The sequence below is a fragment of the Emydura macquarii genome, unplaced genomic scaffold (genome assembly GCF_026122565.2).
Source record: "Emydura macquarii macquarii isolate MOO-44397 ecotype Brisbane River unplaced genomic scaffold, CSIRO-AGI_Emac_v2 contig_968, whole genome shotgun sequence".
In the NCBI taxonomy this organism is placed as follows: Eukaryota; Metazoa; Chordata; order Testudines; family Chelidae; genus Emydura; species Emydura macquarii.
Genome location: NW_027131105.1, coordinates 7,244,122 through 7,262,889, shown reverse-complemented (window position 1 = coordinate 7,262,889; position 18,768 = coordinate 7,244,122). Strand labels below are relative to the sequence as shown.

The 18,768-nt window shown below is 60.9% G+C and overlaps 3 protein-coding genes across 6 annotated transcripts; 1 reads left to right on the top strand and 2 right to left on the bottom strand.

Annotated features, from left to right (window-relative positions):
• Nucleotides 1–1,730: 1,730 nt before the first annotated feature.
• On the bottom strand, nucleotides 1,731–6,151 carry PRDX5 (peroxiredoxin 5). 2 transcript variants are annotated; one of them, XM_067544057.1, is made up of 6 exons: nucleotides 6,098–6,151; nucleotides 4,418–4,552; nucleotides 3,869–4,000; nucleotides 3,232–3,270; nucleotides 2,675–2,739; nucleotides 1,731–2,091 (listed from the first exon to the last, which is right to left on the bottom strand). In XM_067544057.1, the coding sequence occupies exons 1-6, from the start codon at nucleotides 6,134–6,136 to the stop codon at nucleotides 1,986–1,988; spliced, it is 516 nt and encodes a 171-aa protein (XP_067400158.1). In that variant the 5' UTR covers nucleotides 6,137–6,151; the 3' UTR covers nucleotides 1,731–1,985. The 2 variants fall into 2 exon arrangements, with proteins under 2 accessions (XP_067400158.1, XP_067400157.1); XM_067544056.1 differs by lacking the exon at nucleotides 6,098–6,151 and adding an exon at nucleotides 5,713–5,886.
• A 190-nt stretch (nucleotides 6,152–6,341) lies between these two features.
• On the top strand, nucleotides 6,342–8,135 carry TRMT112 (tRNA methyltransferase activator subunit 11-2). Its single transcript, XM_067544058.1, has 4 exons — nucleotides 6,342–6,500; nucleotides 6,660–6,761; nucleotides 7,006–7,098; nucleotides 7,714–8,135. Exons 1-4 carry the CDS (start codon nucleotides 6,420–6,422, stop codon nucleotides 7,813–7,815), a joined length of 378 nt encoding a protein of 125 aa, XP_067400159.1. The 5' UTR covers nucleotides 6,342–6,419; the 3' UTR covers nucleotides 7,816–8,135.
• A 373-nt stretch (nucleotides 8,136–8,508) lies between these two features.
• ESRRA (estrogen related receptor alpha) lies at nucleotides 8,509–16,783 on the bottom strand. Of its 3 annotated transcripts, none has more exons than XM_067544053.1 (7): nucleotides 16,645–16,783; nucleotides 13,433–13,751; nucleotides 12,318–12,434; nucleotides 11,753–11,878; nucleotides 11,430–11,597; nucleotides 10,913–11,182; nucleotides 8,509–10,590 (listed from the first exon to the last, which is right to left on the bottom strand). In XM_067544053.1, the coding sequence occupies exons 2-7, from the start codon at nucleotides 13,737–13,739 to the stop codon at nucleotides 10,343–10,345; spliced, it is 1,236 nt and encodes a 411-aa protein (XP_067400154.1). In that variant the 5' UTR covers nucleotides 13,740–13,751; nucleotides 16,645–16,783; the 3' UTR covers nucleotides 8,509–10,342. The 3 variants fall into 3 exon arrangements, with proteins under 3 accessions (XP_067400154.1, XP_067400155.1, XP_067400156.1); XM_067544054.1 differs by lacking the exon at nucleotides 16,645–16,783 and adding an exon at nucleotides 15,607–15,717; XM_067544055.1 differs by lacking the exons at nucleotides 13,433–13,751; nucleotides 16,645–16,783 and adding an exon at nucleotides 12,869–12,961.
• Between the last annotated feature and the right edge of the window lie 1,985 nt (nucleotides 16,784–18,768).

The window sequence follows — 18,768 nt, the reverse complement described above, 5'->3', positions numbered from 1 at the left end:
GCGCAAAGAGGAACTTCCGCAATCACAGGCTGGGGAGCGGCTGGGGGGAGGGGGGTGCAGGGACGCCAGGAAACCAGCCCCCACGGCAGCACTGCTGTAGGTGGGAGGAGGGGAATCCCCATTGGCGCATACCACCCCTGAAAGCGGCTGGTAGGTCTCTCGCCGCCCCGGCTTGGGAGGAATTGGGGAGCCCCACCCAGTGGGCCCATCTACCCCAGTAGCCCACCTTTCCCCTGCTCTGAATCAGAACCATGGGCCCATCTGGCCAGTATCACATCCCCCTCCTGCCTTGGATCGGACCCACAGGCGCATCTAGACCAGTAACCTGCTTCCTCCCCTGCCTCCCAGATTGGACATTTGGGCCCCGCTGCCTTTGGTCAGACCCATGGACCCATCTAGCTCGGCCTCCTGCTTCCAACTGCGGCCAGCCCTGCAGGAACGGCCTCAACAATCAACAGTCAACGAGCAGACCTAGAGGTAAGGTGACAGGACCACCCCCTTCTGACCACATCAGGGTGGGAGCGGCTCCTTCCCTTCATCAGGGTGTGTGTTGGATTCCTCCCGTCCCCCTCACCCCCATCGCCACCTCTCCCCAGTATAAACCTGAAGTCATTATTCTTGATGGGATCCTGCCATCATCCAGCGGTGGGGAGACCCAGGGTGCCCTGTAGGGGAAAGCCATACTCCCTTTCAGCCCCCCACATCCTTGCGATGGGGGGAGCAATACAGCAGCACCCCAGCCTCTGCTCAGGACACTTAACAGCCCCCCATGAGTTTCTCTGCTCTATCTCCCAGTACGCCCAATGCTGCTAGGTTAGGGGGCCTGCTCTGACCCCTGAATTTAAGGGGATGACTGTCCACCTGATTCACATCCTGCTCCTTGTGGGCTCAATCTCAGGCCTCCCCCTCTGGGAAAGGTAAGGGGCTAGGGCTCATGGTTTAGGGGGTGGGGGGAGCTGGTGCTCTCATTTTGAGGGAGGTGGGAAGCTGAGGCTCCCAGCCTAGGGAGTGGGGGAAGTCCAGGCTCCTGGCCTGGGCAGGAACAGTGGAGCCAGGGCATTACAGGGGGAGAATTCTAGCCGCCCCTTTCCTATCACATCAGACATGGGGCCAGCCTGGGGTTGGGTGGGGTGAAAGCACCCCCCTATGGCCAGGCTGGGGCTCACACCAGGAATCCTACTTGGGGACAGTCAATGGGGTCCTGTTTGTCAGGGAGTGCAGAGTCACAATCCCTCCTCCCGTCCTGGCCTAGATCTTATGATCCTTTTACTCAGGGCTTGGGGAAAGTGTGACTCCAGGGGGACACCCCACCAGCCCCTGGGCTAGGCACCACAGGGGAGGGGGCTGCAGTAGGACCAACCACCCATGGCAGGGAGATCAGGAACCCTCCCCCCCATGGTTCAGCAATGCCCACAGAGATCGCCCCATCTCTAGAGCACAGACACCCCCCCCCCCCCGCAGCAATCTCCCCCTGCTTGTGTGGCCTGTCCCCCATGCTATTTATTCGGCCCCAAGGAGGCAAGAGAGGATTATGAGATTGGGGGGGGGGGGGGTGTGAACAGGAGGCATGGACTTGCCAGCTCCTTTCAGGGGTGGGGTGGGGTGGGGTGGGGTGGCGGCTGAGCAGGATAGAACTGAAGTCTGGGTTGCTCCCTTGTTTTCCCCACCACCACCCATGCCCTCCTCCCAGCTCTGAGCGACCCTCCCCAGCAAAGACACAGAGGCAGAGCTGGCAAGAGCCATTTATTCCAGGTTGATACAGAGCACAGTGGGGGATGGGAGCGGTACAGCACCTTCAGGGAGGACACAAGTGCCCCCAAGAGGCCAAAGCCAGCACAGCAGGAGCAGCTCCCTCCCTCCCCCTCACAGGGGGAAGGCCATCATACCATGTGGGGAAAGGGTGCTGCACTGCCCCGCTCTGGGTGCTAGGGCATGGTGGGGAGGGGGAAAGAGCAGCAGCAGGAGGGACCCTGGCATCCTGGTGCTCAGAGCTGTGAGAGGATGTGGTTGGCCAGGCTGCAGGTCAGGCCTGTTCCATCCTCCTCCACATTGAGAGCCTTCACCACGCCATCTTCCAGCACCATGGAGAACCTGGGAGAGATGGGGGGTGTCAGTGCCAGGGTCCCCCCATGCCATCCTCCAGCACAGAAAACTTGGGAGGGGTCAGGGTGAAAGCATAACTGGGGGCGTCCCCTCCCTTCCACTCCACTCCAGGGATTCCTTCTCTCCTCCCTCCACCCTGTCTTCCCCCACCATGGAGAACCCAGGGAGGAGATGGGAGGTTTAGTGTGGGGACACAGCCAGGGCTCCCTCCCACATCTCCTAGCCCCCGGCCTCTATCATGGAGAAGGGAGAATTGGGGGTATGAGTGTGGGGATATAGCCAGGGGGGCTTTACCTCTCCCCAGGGCTTCCCACAGAGATGGAGAAGAGGACTCTGTTTCTTTCCCTTTCCTCTCCCCTCCATACCCAAGCCCACCCCCCGCCCCTGGCAAGGGGAACACTGCAGGGGCCCATAGTTGCAGCTGCAAGGGTGCATCCTCTCCCCTCTGAGCTCCCAACACTCATCCCCATGCCTATCGCTTGCCTGCACACACAGGGAACCCCAGCTTTCCCACTGGGGGTATCCCCGAGAGGCTACTGGGGCGTAGGGAGCCCACAGGGGCATCCCTTACCTTTTGCAGCGATTGGTCCCAAAGAGGTCACGCAGGGTCTCCTTGTCCAGCAGCAGCTCTGTAGCCTGGTGGAGAAAGGGAAAGCAAGGGAGGGGGGGTCAGATAGGCACCTCCAGCCAGAGGACACTGCCGCTCCCCAAACAGGCCTCTGGAGCTGCCTGGTCCTCAGATACCCTTTGACCCCAACCCAGATCCTGGTCTTGGTGTGAGGGAGGTGGAACTGGAGGGACAGAATCCTCCATGCCTCTAATGGGGATGAGAGTCCCAGTGCCCCTCCCCATACCGTCCCAGAGCAGGAACACCCTCCTGGGGGGCTGGATCTGACAGTGCAGGTAGAGAAGGAGCAGGGAACAGGACAGGCACACGGTGGCAGGGGAAAGAGGACAGGCACAGGGGGTGGGGTGGGCCCTGAATCTGGCTGTGGAGCTGGTGAGGAGGAGAAGGGCCAGAGACTGGCACACAGATAGGTGGGCAGGGAGATGACAACTGAGAGTGGTCTAGGAGGATGATGCCCCAGCTGGTGCCTGAGGGTATGGATTGGGGGATGGGGGGGTTACCTTTCCAAAGGCTCCAGTGGGGTCAGCCAGCATCCGCACCTGGGGGGAGAAAGGGAGGGGGTTAGGAAGCCAGTGGAGAGGAGCCTATGAGGTGGACAGGGAGGTTAGCAAGGGCCACACCCACTTCCAGGACTACACAACCCACAGATGATCCCTTGCATAACCAACAGCTCCTACCAGGAAGGGAAGTGCCTGCGCCTGCCTGGGTGAGTCACCCGCTGCCTGCGGGGCAGGGCTCCTGTAGCCTTGGGGTTAGGGTGCTACTGGGTGGGGGAGAAAAGAGACTCCTCCCCTCCCCCTGAGACTCAGCACAATAAACCTCCATAAGGACACTGCCCAGGGCCTCGACCCCCTCTCGCTGGGTCCCCTAGTCCCTGCCCTGGGTCCCCTAGTCCCTCCCTCTACACTCCCCATTGCCATGGTCCCTGGGACTCCCCACATTCCCCTTGGCTGGTGCCCCCACCTCCCGTCTGTGCTCCTCCTGGCCTGGGCGCCATAGCTCAACCCCCACATGTACTCCCCCTGCCTTGCCCCCCCTTCACTCCCCTTTGTCCTTGGCCATGTGGACCATGCCCCCTCACCCCCAGCTCCTCTTCCCCTGAGCCCCATGGACCTTGCCCCCTTCCCCCACACTCACCTTGCCCTGGGCCCCATGGGCCTTGCCCCACTCACTCATGACGAAGACGTCGTTCACGGCCAGGCAGGCGATCAGCTCCATGCCCTTGTCCTTCAGCGCCCCAGCCTGTTCCACATAGCCTGGCAGGTGGGTCTGAAGGGGGCAGGAAGAGCATTAGTCCCCTAGCATGGGGGGAGGGGCATCAGACACCAGCCCAAGGACCCCCCCACCCAACCTGGCCCATGGCATCTGGGGAGAGAGTGGGGCAGCCCAGGGATGCGAGGACGGGCTGAGCTCACAAATGGGTCCCTTTCCCTTTCCACCCTGCGGCTCCCTTGGCCACAGGGATGGGATGGGGGGTGTGTGGGGGATGTTGTAGGAAATGAGTTCTGGGGAGCTGGGTGGGGGAGGGGACATTCTAGAATAGGAGGTTGCAAAGGGTGGGGGAAGGGATGCTCTGGAGTAGGAGTGGGTTCCAGGGAAGGGGGTGTCTGGGGAGGGGGTGTTCTAAAATGGGTAGAGCAGTGGGGTGAGGAAAAGGGGGCACTGCAGGGGGTCTTCACCCCTCACCTTGGAGCAACCAGGGGTGAAGGCACCAGGCACCCCAAAGAGAATCCCCTTCTTGCCCTTGAAGAGTGCAGCCACATCCACCTTGGTGCCAGGGTCCCCCTCGTACACTTCCACACTGGGCAGCTTGTCTCCGACCTGGGTGGCACAAGGGGTGAGAGCGGGTAGGAGGCCTAGCCAAGTCCCCTTCCACCCACCACCCAGGCAAGCCTATGCCAGACCCCCCAGGGCCTCTCCCCTGCTACCCCCACTCTGGAATCCCAATGAGGCCGTTCCTCTTGCCCCAACTATAGCCCTCGCCCCAGCGCTGACAGGGCATGACCAGAACAGATGGGTCTCTGAGCAGCTGAGGGCTAATGGGGGGAGTGTCTCCCTTCTCACCCACCCGGCCCGCTTCCTGCCTTGGAACCCCCCCAGACCCAGAAGGGGGCAAAGACAACCCTCCAGCTGACGCACAAAGCCTGAGATGAGCCTCTCCATGGCTGGGGGGCAGGACAACCCCGTGGGTACTTCCCAGTTATGTCTATGTGGGGGGTTTCTGTCACTGGTTTGGGGAAGGACAAAGTGCAAAGCCTCAGTGACTCAGCACCCCTGCCCTGGAGTTTCCAAACTAATTACTCAAGGTCATTACTTGCCTCCCCCACTTCCCTGCCCATCATCCCCACCCAATTCTGGGTGGCCATGAACCCCCCTTCACAACCAACCATCCTCCTTCCCCAGCCTGCTCCCCTACTCCCCCAATCCAGCTCCCACAAGCCCAACCAGCCCCCCGCCTCCCCCCACCGACACCAACCCAGCTCACACCCACCCCTTCCCCCAGCCTCCTTCACAATCCAGCTCCCTGACCCCAACCCCCTCCTCCTGCTCCCATCTCACCCCATCACCTAGCTCCCCCTCTCTACAGCCTCCCTTCACCCCCCCCGACTCTAACTCCTCCCCCAACTCCCAACCCCACCCCTGCTGCCCCTCCCCCCCTTTCCTTAAACTCACCCCCCAACCAGCCCTTTCTACTCCCAACCTCCCCCCACCCACCCACCCCTGGGTTTGAAGGGATTTGGGAGCTCAGTGCCCCCTTGTTCTAGCCCCAGCCCCCCCCCGCTGGTTTCCCCCTCCCTTGTGAGGCCAGAGCCCTGGGGGGGGCCGTGCCGAGGGGGGGGTTGTGACCTTCCAAGCTTCAGGGATGTGGGGGCAGGGCCTCAGGCTTGCAGGGTCCCGAGGGGGAGGTGGCGGGGCCCAGCTGGGGGCTGATTTAAGGGGGTCCCTGGGCTCGGACTCTCCAGCCTCCGGCCCGGTCTCACCTTAATGGGCGCCATGGCACCTGCTCGGGTTGCGAAGCTGCGGGCTCTGGGCTGGGAGCCGGGGAGGGACCCGGCCCGCCCCAGCCCCCGCCGGAACACCAGCCCCGCCACTCCCTGCCGCACGGTCCCCATAGAGACCGCCTGAACGACAGTTGCCATGGAAATAGCCTGGGGGCCCCTCGACCGGGAATGCTCATGCGCCGCAACCGAGACTCTTTTGCATAATATTTGCATATCATTGGCGGCTCATTTGCATGGCAGATTGGCACATGGTTTACATACAGATTGCTTTTGATTGGCGGGGTGACACGGCAAGTGGTTTGCACGCTTAATTTGCATACAATTAACATATCATTTACGATCAATTTGAGTGTTTTTCTCCTACCTTTTGCGCATATTTATTTCTTAAATTAAATATACACATGTGATTTGCATACTATTTGCATACGTTAACCCCCTAGTTTCGGGTCTTCTTTCCACCCCATCCGGAGGAAGGCACCTGGGGAGCAGCCGGGAGTCCGGAGAGCGGTGCCCTGTCTCCGGATCGTGAGATGTGGGTCCGTGTTTCCCTTTCAGCCGCCGGATCCTTTTAAGTAAGGCACATCCCATCCGGAAGTAGTGTAGGGGTGCGACTTGAACCGGAAGTAGATTCCCATCGCTTCCTCACCCCCGCGTGTGGCGTGCGTGACACGTGACACCCCGCGAGGATGAAGCTGCTGACACACAACATGCTGACCTCGCACGTGCGGGGGGTGCGGCCCGGGGCGGGGTTTCCCCTCCGTATCCAGGTAACGGGGCTCCCCCGCACCCGGAGAGGGCCGAGCCCAGCGCTGGGTCGGGGTCCCCGGGCTGATTTCCTCCCCCATGGGGGTGATGCCTCCTGCCCCCGGGGGCCCCGCCCCGGCCGCGCCTAGCCCGACTGACCCTTCCCCTCCTCCTCCCCGCAGGCCACCGAAGTGAAAGTGAATAACGTGGACTTCAACCAGGAGTTCGTGGCGCGGATGATCCCCAAGGTGGAGTGGGGGGCCCTGGTGGAGGCTGCGGAGAGCGTGAGTATGGGGGGAGCCGGGGCTGGCCCCGCCCCCGTCCAGGCCAGGGGTGGGAGGAGCTTAGCAGGGGGGTGGAGCTCGCTTCGGTGCTGGGGTCCCTTGACATGGGGCTGTCATGGCAGGAGGTGGGCGCTGTGGATTGGCAGAGCAGCCTGGAGCCAGGGTTAGTTGGGTCTGGGTCAGTCAGAGCAAAGCTTCTCTCCTGGGGCCAGCATTGTGACATTCAGCTCCCTCCCCCTTACAGCTGGGCCACCTGTCGGACCTGCCCCCCCAGCTGCCCCCTGAGTACGAGAGCAACGAGGACTTCCTGAGGAAGGTGCATCATGTGCTGCTGGAGGTGAGACACTGCAGCCTCCCCACACTTCCACAGCCCTCCGCCGGCTCCCTGCGTGGTGCTGGGCACTGTCTCCCAGGCATCACCAACCCTTGGTTAAGGTTGTATGCAGGGGCCAATGATAACAAACACAACTCCTTTCCTGGCCTAGACACTGGGGACTTACCAGCCACAGAGACACTGGGGATCCCCCAGGGTGGGGAATCTCTCTCTGTTGCTACCCTTGCTCCAAATGCAGACACGGGCAGTGAGAGTATGCTGATTGGAGGGAGGAGAGATTCTCCCCCTGCCCCAGCTGCATGTAGGAATCCACTCTCAGGGGGCTGCTGAGAGTCCGGCAGGTGCTGTGGCACTGGGCTCACGGGATCTTCTATGAGTCTGGATTGGCTCAGTCAGCCCTGTCTGCCAGCTGCTAAGAATTCCCTGATGGTGGGGATTTGTGATTGCAGCAAAATACCCCTGTCCCAAAATAAACAAACAAATGGAGAAGGGAAGGCTGCTGCTCACTCTGGGGAAGTTCCACCCATCCCTGCTGATGGAGGGGCCTGTAGGGGGCAGAGGACCAGGGCATAGTCTGTCCCTCAGCTGCAGCTGACCTGTGTTTCCTTCCCTGCACAGGTGGAAGTGATGGAGGGTGTCCTGAAGTGCCCTGATTCTGGCCGGGAGTTCCCTATCACTAAGGGCATCCCCAACATGCTGCTGAGTGAAGAGGAGACGTGAAGGGCCTGGGTGGCCAAGATAGGACAGCCAGGGGGGTCCCTGGGCTGGGAGAGTGTGGCAGTGGGAGGGGGAGTTCCGCAGGGAGTAGAAGACATTCTGTGCTTGTTTGGTTTGTGTATAAATAAAGCTGTGAGGTGGAGCCTGGCGTGGGGGTGCATCATCAATTAACTGTGCCCCCTTCCCTGCTGGTGCCCTGGAATCCCAACCTACAGCCCTCTGCTATCCTAGCCTGGGCTCCTCCCACCCACAGTTCTGCTGGTGCCCTTTTGTTCTAGTCCACTCCCCGTCCCTGGTTAGCCCTGCGTCCATCTGAGCATCTTCCTGCCCCACCTTGCCCCATAGCAATGGTCTCCAAACTTCTTACCCTGTGCCCCTTTCCCCTTACTCCTGTCCTGTGAGGGCTGGTAATGGCCTGGCTGTGCCCCCCCCAGCCTTCCTCTGCATCCCCCTAGGGGGTGTGTCCCACAGTGTTGGGACCTCTGCACCATACGCAATTTCCTCTTGTACAGTTATTTGGCGTGCATGAGTACCCAGGAGCCCTAGCCCTGCGTGGGTCCCCCATTGGGCCAGGCACTGCTCCCACCCTGAAAACAAGATCAAGGCCTCTCCTGGGCCAGGTTCTGCACAAACACACGACACGACAACGCACTTGCTCTCTCTTAACTGCTAGCAAGGATGACTCTGGATACGGGCTGTAGATCGCCATGGTTTATTCTGGTTCTGGAATATAGCTCTATGTATGTGTGTGTATAGCACCTATACACAAAATAGAGGTATTTATAGTATATACACATACATAATTTAATACAAACCCCCTCCATGTCACCCCACTTGTTCTGGAAATGGGGAGATGGAGGCTGCACCCCCCCCCCCCCCGAGGAGAGCAGAGATGAGGGGGGTCATCCTGCAACAAATATACAGTTTGATATATTGCTATGTACATGTTTCTCAGCATCTTCACCCCCACCCCCGGGGAAGAAGGGGGCTTATTGCTATGAGCAGCAGAAGGGCAAGGGGAAATTTGAGGGTGTGTGTGGAGGGGATACCAGCCTCTGTTCCCTTCCCTACGGACCCCCTGAATATGGCCAAGCCTGTGCAACCCCCTCTTACTATCTGTGCAGCTCCCCTATCATAGTGCGGTGATCCTCCCCCCCGATTCCAGCCTCCTTTCTCAACCCCCCACCACACAGGGCCCAACTGCAAGAGGGCTCCCCCCCGCCAATCAGACCCCATCCTCTCCAGGGTCTCCATCTGCCTGGGAGAAGGTGGGAAGAGACCAGCACTCAGTAGGGGTTCCCAAACCCTGCTGCTAACGGCACCTCACCCACCTGGGAAAACCCCCGCTTTCATCACCCCACTGGATTTTCCATTAAAAATCCCACTGGAAGTCCCTGGCTCCAGTGCCCTCCCCCATGTTTCAAGGCAAAGCATGGGTTTACTACACCTCCCATAAATCTAAATTCCCTTCCCAGGACAGATGAATAAACCCCCCTCATCCCTCCTCTCCCAAGCCAGGAGAACAGCCCACGTTCTTCTGCCTGATTCAGGCTCCCAGGCTTTGCTCCCTGATTGAGGGGATCCCAACCTCCCCCTTGCCAAGTGCATACATAGTTTGTTCTTTTATTGCTTAAAGGGCTATTGTAATCCTCTCACCCCCACTCTGGGGCAGGGGGTGGGAGGCCTCAGGGATCCCCCATTTTGGGATTGGGGAGGTTATTCTCCCCCACACGTTCTCCCCTAAGCAGAGTTCAGGGACGAGGGGGCCACCTGCCGGGGTGGTGTCGCTATGATGGCCCCCTCTTCAGTGAGAATCAGCTGCCCCTGCTGTTACCGCCCACCCCCCTCCAATGCCAAGCTACCTGCAGCCCCGGCACACAATGGCTGTTGGGCAAGCACATGTCAGCTGGGGGGGTCCCCTGCCCTGAGCCAGGGGCAAGCAGGGACCCCCCAGGCCAGGTCTGCATGTGGGGTTAACACCCCCCCCATACAGCTTTGTGCTGTTCAGATCCATTATGGCTTCCATGGGGGGCCCTGGTGCTTCCCCCCTCCACTAAATCCTTGCCCCCAGCTAATAAGTTAGAATATGGCTTCCAGTGCATATGGGGGGCTGGGTCCGCCCGTCAGTCTGTCCCCTACCCCCACTGTCCCCTGTGTCTCCAGCATGACCATCCCCAGCCCTGTGGCCATGCTTCAGCCACCTCCACATCAGTCCCCTCCCCACCTTCCACTGTCTGCCCTACTGTCCACATGCATTCCCCCCTGCTCCCGATCCCTCATCGTCCCCCAGCTGGAGCGTCTGTGTCTGTCCGTCCAGCACCTGTTGTCCCAGTGTCCGGGTGTCTGTCCTCACCCCCACTCCCCGTCCATCCCTGCTCCTCCCCAGTGTGTCTTTCCCCTCCCCCTGGGTCAGTGTGTCCATCCCCATTCCTCCCTGTCCCCCTCTCCAGCATCTATGTGTCTGTCTCCTCTGCCCCAGGTCTGTCCGTCTATTCCCCCCACATGGAGAGGAGGGGGACGAGGGGTTGTCTCAGTCCATCATGGCTTCCAGCATCTCGAGAAAGAGCTTGTGCATGGGCACCTTCCCTCCCAGCTTGATGCCATAGAAGTGGTGCAGGGCGCGGGCGGCCGTCTGGCGCAGCAGGGGCAGCGTTAGCAGCAGCTTCCCCGCCCGGCGTGGCTCCTCCGGCCGTCGGCTCCCCTCGTACTCCAGCAGGGCCTCGTGCAGCACGTCCCGCAGTCGCTGCACAGCTGCCATGTCCTCGATGTGCACCGAGTCTGGGGGGAAACCGGGGGCGGGTTAGAGCGGGGGGGGGGGGGTGGCCTGTTGCCAATGTGCACCGAGTCTGGGGCAGATGGGGGGCTGCACTGTGCACCAAGTCGGGGGTGGGGGGAGCAGTGAAACCAGTAGGGACATTGCCACCATGTCCTTGAATTAAATCTGGGTGGGGGCCAAGGAGGGAGCTGTGGTAGGCAGAGCCTGGGGAGAGGGGAGACTGGGCAGGAATGGGTCTGATTCCAGCCCGACCCAGGGGCGATAAAAGCCAGGTGCAGAGAACTGCCCCAAGCCCCCGTGGGAGGGGAGCGGGGGACGACCCACCTGAGTTAGCGAGGGCCAGGGCCTTGAGCAGAACGTATTCCTCACGCTCCAGCCGCAGGGCGCGGTACTTGCGCACCAGCTGCAGGAGGGCGGCGCTCAGCTCCCAGAGCCCTGCCGCACGTGCCCCCTCCTCGTCCAGCGCAAAGTCCTCGGCAAAGACCACCTCGTCCTCACAGGGCAGCGAGCGCCAGGCCACGCCCAGCACCAGCACCTCCAGCCAGGCGCTCTGCAGCACGCTCATCTGATCGGCCAGCGACAGCGCTGGGAACCCTGCAGGCAGAGACGGGTTAGGGGGCAGCATGGGCTGGGAACCCTGCCGGGGAAGACAGGAGTCAGGGGCTGGGACGACAACAGGGACTAGGGGACCTGTAGGGGGGAAACTGGGTGTTGGGAGGGGCAGGGCTGGGCATCCCGTTGCAGGAACCTGCAGGGGGTGAGACAGACAGGATCGGGGGGGAGGGCAGCACACGGGGGTGGGGGCCATGAAGAACGCTGTGGGGCGGGGATGAGGCCCTACCTGGGATGTTCTTGGCCCAGCCGATGATGACGACGATCTCGCGGTCAGCCAGGTCACACAGGGCACTGGTGGCACGGAGGGGCCCATCGGGCAGCGCTGGGTCGGGCATCGCATACAGCTTCTCAGGCTCCGCCACCAGCAGGTGGGACACCATGGGGTTAATTGGGGCTGCAGGGAGGAGGTGTGGTGAGTGGGGATCCCCCAGCTCTGCCTGTGCCCCTCAATCCTGACCCATAGCCCCCTGCTACCTCAGCCTTGGGCTCCCCCAGCCCCCACCCACAGCTCTGCCTCACAATCCTGACCCCCAGCCCCACCCCACTCACCTGGCTTCTTGCTGGTCGCTGAGGCAATTTGGGGGATGGCGAACGTGTTGGGGAATGGGGCCCCATCCACCTCAGGGCGGCGCTTGTATTTCTGACGCCCCCCTCGCACTCGGTCCAGCCGCACCCCTGGGGGCAGAGCAGAAGATGTGGAGTCATAATGCATCCCCACTACCCTCAAATCCTCCTTCCCCACCCATCCCTCTATTTCCAAGGGGACCAATACGCCCTCATAACAACAGGGGGTGGAGGGGCACTGATGGGCTGTTTGACCCCCAGGGTTCTCCCGATGGTTCCCCCTGACATGATCCTGGCTGCCTGCCCCTCCCTCATCCTGCCTCCCTCACCTGCCCCCCAGCTCACCATCCACTGCCCCAACCAGTTTCCTCAACTAGATCCCTCTCAGCAGCCCTTTATCCCCCTCCACTCCCTCCCATCCCTACCCGTGCTCTCCCTCCCAACTCTGCTCCCAATTCCCCCTGCCAGCCCCCTAGCTCCTTCCCTGCAACCCCCCAACCACCTTCTTTCTGCCCCCAGGCCCCACCCTGGGCCGTGCCACCCCCCATACCTTCCTTGAGCATGCCAACGCGCAGGCACTTGGTGAACCGACAGGCCTGGCAGGCTTTGCGGCGCCGCTTGGTGATCTCGCAGTCATTACTGGCCGGGCAGCTGTATTCGATACTGCCTGGGGGAAGAGTAGGGTGAGACGGGGCTGAGACCAGGTTGGGGGGTGAAGACAGGGTCCAAGACCAGAGCTGGTGGGCTAAGATGGGGGGGAATATGAGGGAAATAGATGAGCTGAAGTGGTGGTGGGGGAAACCCTGGGGGAGGGAGAAGGTGGGACTGAGCCGATGGGGGAAAGTGGGGGCATGCAGTGAGATGGGACCAAATCATTGAGGGCTGGGAGAGTATGGAGTCCTAAGGGAGTGGGAGACCAGGGGGTGGGGCCACACACCCACCCACAACGCAGAAGAAACCCTTCCCCCTTTAATAGTGCAAACTCCTGGACTAGTGGGCTACAGCTCAGTGCACCTAGGAGGAGAGGGGAGACCTCAGTGCATCGTGGGAAATGTATGTAGCCCAGCCCTGCCCAGAGAGGAGAACTGCCCCATGAAGCACCTGAACTACAGCTCCTATCAGGCAGTGGGGAGGGTCAGCAAGGGAGACCACGGTGCATCATGGGAGATGTAGTCCTGTTGGGAAAACCAGCCTACAGGAGAATGGGGATCGCAAGGCATCTGAATTACAGCTTCCAGGAGGGGAGGCCAGTGGAACCAATTGGGCTCCACTCAAGATATTTCATCTCAATTTTCCCAAGGGAAAAATAAAACAATTTCAGCAAAACTGAATTTTTCCTCCCATCGCAAATCACCAACTGGCCATGAGCAGGGAGCTCTGGGGCAGGTGCCCCTCCCCTCCTGCTGATCTCATCCCCTTGGGGCTCTCCCCCTCCCTTGACCCAATTCCCCAGCATTTGGGAAACTGAGACAAGGGCAGGGGCAGACGACCGCACCCCTTTGGGAAACCAAGATCCAATTCCTAAGTGCATGTTCGGAGGGGCAGGGAGCCACCACCCATCCTCCCAGCATCGATCAGTGCAGGAGTGGCCCGGGACAGGAGTAGCAGGGGCTGCCAGTTGGGACGGAGGGGCAACCACCAGGCTCGGGGTGTGGAGGGGGTTACCTTGTATAGTGCGCTTGAAGAAGGCTTTGCAGGCCTCACAGGAAGCCACGCCGTAGTGATACCCTGAAGCCACGTCCCCGCACACCAGGCACAGACGCTTGGGCAGGGAGCTCAGCACATACTTGCCCCGGGGCAAGGCTTCATCAGGGTTGTTGTCATGGCGCCGGAGGGTCAGTGCCCCCGGCTCGGGGTCATGTGGAGGGCCGCTGGCGTCGGAGGAGCCGCTGGGGCTGCGCTGGGCCAAGCTGTCCGGTGAGGCCGGTTCTGTCTTGATGAAGAACTCGGCCCGGTGATCCCGAGACGACATGGTTGGGGTGGCCTGCAGGGAGCGACACATGTGGAAGAGGAGGTTGGGGGGGCAGTGAGAAAATTTCCCCCCATCCGGACTGGCCAATCCCTGCCCTTGACACCCCTCCCGGATACTGTGGGAGCTCCTTAGGGTTGAGTGCCCTGTACTGCCATTCCAGATGCCTGGGTCCCTTTCCATGTCCTGGTCTCTCCACTGGGGGCCATGGAAAGCTGCAGAGGGGAGATTCAGTCCCATACGGCTTGCTCTGATGTCATAGCTGTGACCCCCCCCCAGAGCTGGGCAGCCCCACACAGGATCTCCCCCCCACACACACACCTAGGGGCCTCTCTTCCCAGATGTTCAGCACTCTTCCTCCCCCTCCCAGTGCCAGCTCCAGTATCTCAGGGTTGGGCATGTGACAGGCTCAAGGTCACAGAGAGAGAGACTCTGATCACAGGCTGGGGGGGGGTGCGTGGTAAGGGGGGTGGTGTGTGTGGGCATGCAAAGTGGGGTCTCTCTGCTGCCCAGAGCAGGTTCTGGGAGGGCAAAAGTTGGTATCAAAATAGCCTCAGCTCTGTGCTCTCCCCACACCTGGCGTGGGAATTAACCCCCTCCCCAGGGCTCAAGTCAACCCAAGCTGCAGGAGGCAGATAAGGGTCATGGCAGAGGGATTAGTCTGCAGGCCACAGCTCAGACAGCTCCCCACTCCCCAACACGCCCACCTCCACTCTCCAGTGCTCAGAGGGCCCCTGGGTCTCAGCCCCCTTTTCCCCCCGCTTGACTCAGTGCTGGGCTCTGGGGGAGTTTCTGGGTAGGGGGCCTCTGAAGAGTGGGGCCTCTGCTGGAACTGGGGGGACAGGGGCATGGTTGAACTGCCTGGGCTCCCCACTTATGGACCCAGGCAGGGTACTCTTCAGATGGAGCCAATGAGATCAGGGAGGGGTCATAGCCCTACAGGGCCGTACCCTCCCCTGCAAACACATATAGGCCAGCCCAGCACCCACATCCCTCCTCCCCCACACTAGGCCTAACCTGGCAGCACTCCCAGCCCACAAGGAGGGGGCAGAAACAGGGATCAGGAATGGAACCCAGGTGTCCGGGATGGCATAGACTGGTCAGGAATGAATGCTAGAGGCGACCTTTAGTCCAACTTGGGGGGGGGGGAGGAAGGGGAAATGTCCATGTGTGTTAGCCCCATGTCAGTGTATTCCCCCCGTGTCCATGCATGACATCCCAGTCCCTAGCGTTCCAGGCGTGTCGGCTGCGTCTGTTACTCTGTCTGTCCCCATGTTCCCGCCCCACCCCCCCAGCGACCTTTGTCCCCTTCCTGCGACGTCTTGTCTCTTTCCTAATGTCCCGCAGCATAGGGCCGGGGGTGTTACACAAGAGCAGGGGGAGGGGACGTGGGGCCTGGACCCTCCATCATGCCCCACTGTACTTACAGAAGACTGTCCTTTATCCTCCTACACTCCTCCCCTTCTGCAGCCCCCCAACCTCCATCCTTCCTCTGCATCCAACTATCCATGCACCCTCCTTCCCCCTGCACCCCTCCCCCAGCTCCAGCCCAGCCCCAGGCCAACTCCCTGCACTGGGGTTAACCTGGAGCCCTAAGGCACTTCCAGCCCCTGGGGAGAAAGGGGGGAAACTGGGATGGGGACTGGGATCCAGACATCTGGGATAGCCACTGGGGGAAGACTGGGATTCCCCCCTCCATGCACCCCCATTTCACCCCACCTTTCCCACCCATCCACCCTCCTTCCCCCTGAACTCCATCCCCCACCCTCCTTTTACATACTACCCCAAACATGCATACATCCCCTCCCCCAGAACCTCCTTCCCTTCTGTAGCACAGACATATATAGAAAAGTTGGTCAAACTTTCTCACCCCTCTCCCCAGGAGATGTAATGGATCACAGGAACCTGTGCCAGGAGGCACCCTGGTGCATATGGGAGGGGTGACACTGCATCTTGCTCCCAGTCCACGCGAGACCCAGTAAATGACATCATCCATCATCTAAATGGGGGGTTCCTGGCCCTAACATGTGCTGAGGGCAAGGGGGAAGGAGAAGTCTGGATTCCTGGTGTGTGGGGGGGGGGAGTTCCCCGGCCTCCCCATTCTATCCCAGCCTGGCCCACCCCTGTTGTTTCTATCCACCCGCTCCCCCCTTCAGGGTCAGGCCTTGGGCCAGTTCAGGACTGTGACCCTTGACCCTGGAGGATTCTGGCTTGACTGGTCATGGTGCCCTGAGCATAGGGGGCAGGGGCGGTTTGACACCTGTCATTCCCCTCCCCCCTTCCAGTTACTCCAAACACACACTGGCAGGCTGGACAGGGCGCTCACCAGGCCCTGGGCAGCAGGGGGGCACGAGATGCCGTGTTCCGGCACGAGATCATGGGACGGACACATGGTCACTTACATGGACACATGCTCTGGCACCAGGCTACAGCTGCTCACGCCTCTGGGAGACTCTGTCTGCCCAGGTGTCTGTGGTTCCCCATGGGTCCCCCCTGTGAGACTCCAGCCCTGTCCATCTGTGCGGGTGTCTGTCTGTCCGTCTCCATGTCTGTCCGTGTGTGCTGTCTTGTGGTGTGAGTCTGTCCGTATCCACCATGAATCTGCCCAACTATGCAGCCCCATGTCTGTCTGTCTGTCTGTTCCCGGGATGTTCCCTGTCCCCAAGTCTGTCTGTGTGTCCCCGTGCCCCGGTAAGTCTATCCGTGTCTCCGTCTGTCCGCGTGTCGGTTCGCATGTTCCCACGAGTGTCTGCGTGTCCCCTCGAGTTCCTCCCCGGGTCTGTCTGTCCCTGAAGCGTCCGTCTGTCCCCGCGTGTCCGTGTCTGCTCGTCCGTGCGCTCCCAAGCCCCCCTGCGGAGTGGAGTCACACGGGCCGGGTGGGGGTCCCCTGCCGCGATCCCGCACTGACCTTGGTGCCCGGCGTGCTGTGTCCGGGCCGGGCGGGGCTCAGTGGCCCGGGACGCGGGGGGCCGGCCGGGCCATGGGCGCGGGCTCAGCCCGGCTCGCTGCGCTGCGCTCCGAGTGTAGGACACAAAAGGACATCGCGGCGCACTTCCTCCTGGGCTCCCAGCTGACAAATGGAAGGGGCGGGGCCGTGCTAATGAATATGCAGAAGAGGGGTGGAGCCTGGCTGTCGGCACGCGCTCGGCCCTGGATTGCCAACCTAGCTGCGCCCGCCCACCGAGCTAGCGCAGCGCCCGGCGGGGTGGGGGTCGGGCATCCTGGGCTGGGGGAGGAGTCAGAGGGGCACAGACCTGCTGGGAGCATGCGGGGAATTAAGGGGGGCGCTTATTGGGTGCAGGGGGCTGGTGTGGGGGATCATTGGGGCAGGGGGCTGGATCTGATGGGCACAGATCTGAGAGGAGCCATAATTGGGTGGGGGGGGGGGGGTCTGGGGAATCCGGGGCAAGGATTCAGCCCTGCTGGGGGTGGGGCTGGAAATGATTGGGGCATTTCAGTGGGCAGTGGGGGGTCTATAGGATCAAGGGGAAGCTGTTAGGTGGTGGTGGGCTCATTGGATAGCAGGAGGAAAGGGGATCAGTAGGGGGGGATAAACCCTGTGGGGGAAAAGTAATGAATAGGGTCAGTTTAGCCCACACTAAAGGAGGAAGGTCTCACTTTATGGGCAGGAGAGACCCCTGGGAGCAGGCAGAAGCAGTGTCTAACCCCCCCTCCCTTCCCCAGCTTTGGGGTGACTGTCATGAGACCCTGCATCCAGGCCAAACCAGACTCAGGGGAATGTACTAGGGAATGGGGGGTTATATCCTGGGGGTTGGGGAGACCCCCTGTGTCCTACTCACCTGATGATCTCAAAGCCCACACATTGATCCATGAACCCTCAGGAACCAGCCCTGCCCACCCCATGAGAGTGAGGTCAGGGTGTAATCCCCAATGCCCAGAGGGGACATAGAGGCACAGAGTAGGGAAGAGATGTGCCTCCAGGGTGACACACCCAGGTAGGGGCAGAGCAGGGGAAACATCCTGACTTCATAAACCTCCTGTTCATAAACCTCCGCACCACAGTTCTGGTTCCTGGTACCTCCTCCTGGCCTTGAAGGTCATTGAAGGTCACTTTGAGCCCCTGAGGAGGACCCATTGTTACCTCCACCCCAAGTCACATGGGACCCATCTACCCACCCCTGTCATGGCCAAACAAATGGCCCTTCCTTAAGTGTCAGTATTAATTCCCCAGGGCAGATCCAACCAACCCAGGGAGCCTAGGGGTGGGATAGCAGGGGGTTGGGGGTTGGGATTGAGGGGCAGAGCTGCATGTATGCTGCTAACCCAGCTGGCAGGTAAGGACTGAGGCCAAAGCTCTCTGGCTAGGGCCAGTTTAGTTGCAAACACAGGTGTGACCTGACTTCCCAGGCAGTGGAAGGTTGCCTGGGGCCTTCCCAGCCTCTTAGTGACTGATTGCACTGCTCCCCACCCACTCACCCACCCACACTGCCTACCCCACCCACTCAGCCCCCTGCCCTGGGGCTATCACACTTGGTGCTGCTACATAGACCCTCACCCAGGTGGGGGCCCCCATCATGCTGGATCCTGCCCAGACACACAGTCCCTGCCCTGCAAAGCTTCCAACCTAAATAGACAAAGGGTGAGAGGGGAAACTAAAGCATAGAAAGGGGAAGGGACTTGTCCAAGGTCAGTCACAGAGTTAGGGAGAGAACCCAGGAGTCCTGGCTCCCAGCACCGCCTGCTTTAACCATTTGACCCCACTCCCCTCCTAGAGCTGAGAGAAAATCCAGGAGCCCTGGCATGCCCTTTGTGCTCATATAGGACTCCCTGGCTTGGCAGAAGCATCCCTAAGGACCTCTCAGCACAGGGGAAGCCCTAGGCAGGCACCGTCCAGCCAGATTGGGGGGTGGAGGGGATCTCTTTAACCCAGCCTCCTCCACAACCTGTTGAACTGGTCTGGAAAGTCCCCTCAGCTTAGTGGAGTGGGGGGTAAGCAGCAGGTTAGAACAGGGGCCTAGGAATCAGGACTCCTGGGTTCTATCCCCACGCCTGACTTGTGTTAGAGAGTCCA

Excerpts from the sequence above, each read along its gene's own strand:
- PRDX5 (XM_067544056.1), bottom strand. The coding sequence starts at position 5,871 with ATGGCAACTGTCGTTCAGGCGGTCTCTATGGGGACCGTGCGGCAGGGA. Across the intron at positions 3,271-3,868 it reads CCCATGGGGCCCAGGGCAAG|GTGCGGATGCTGGCTGACCC; the intron begins GTGAGTGTGGGG and ends TTCTCCCCCCAG. Across the intron at positions 2,740-3,231 it reads CCACTGGAGCCTTTGGAAAG|GCTACAGAGCTGCTGCTGGA; the intron begins GTAACCCCCCCA and ends TTTCTCCACCAG.
- TRMT112 (XM_067544058.1), top strand. The coding sequence starts at position 6,420 with ATGAAGCTGCTGACACACAACATGCTGACCTCGCACGTGCGGGGGGTG. Across the intron at positions 6,501-6,659 it reads GGTTTCCCCTCCGTATCCAG|GCCACCGAAGTGAAAGTGAA; the intron begins GTAACGGGGCTC and ends TCCTCCCCGCAG. Across the intron at positions 6,762-7,005 it reads TGGTGGAGGCTGCGGAGAGC|CTGGGCCACCTGTCGGACCT; the intron begins GTGAGTATGGGG and ends TCCCCCTTACAG.
- ESRRA (XM_067544053.1), bottom strand. The coding sequence starts at position 13,739 with ATGTCGTCTCGGGATCACCGGGCCGAGTTCTTCATCAAGACAGAACCG. Across the intron at positions 12,435-13,432 it reads CTTCAAGCGCACTATACAAG|GCAGTATCGAATACAGCTGC; the intron begins GTAACCCCCTCC and ends CTCTTCCCCCAG. Across the intron at positions 11,879-12,317 it reads CGTTGGCATGCTCAAGGAAG|GGGTGCGGCTGGACCGAGTG; the intron begins GTATGGGGGGTG and ends CTCTGCCCCCAG.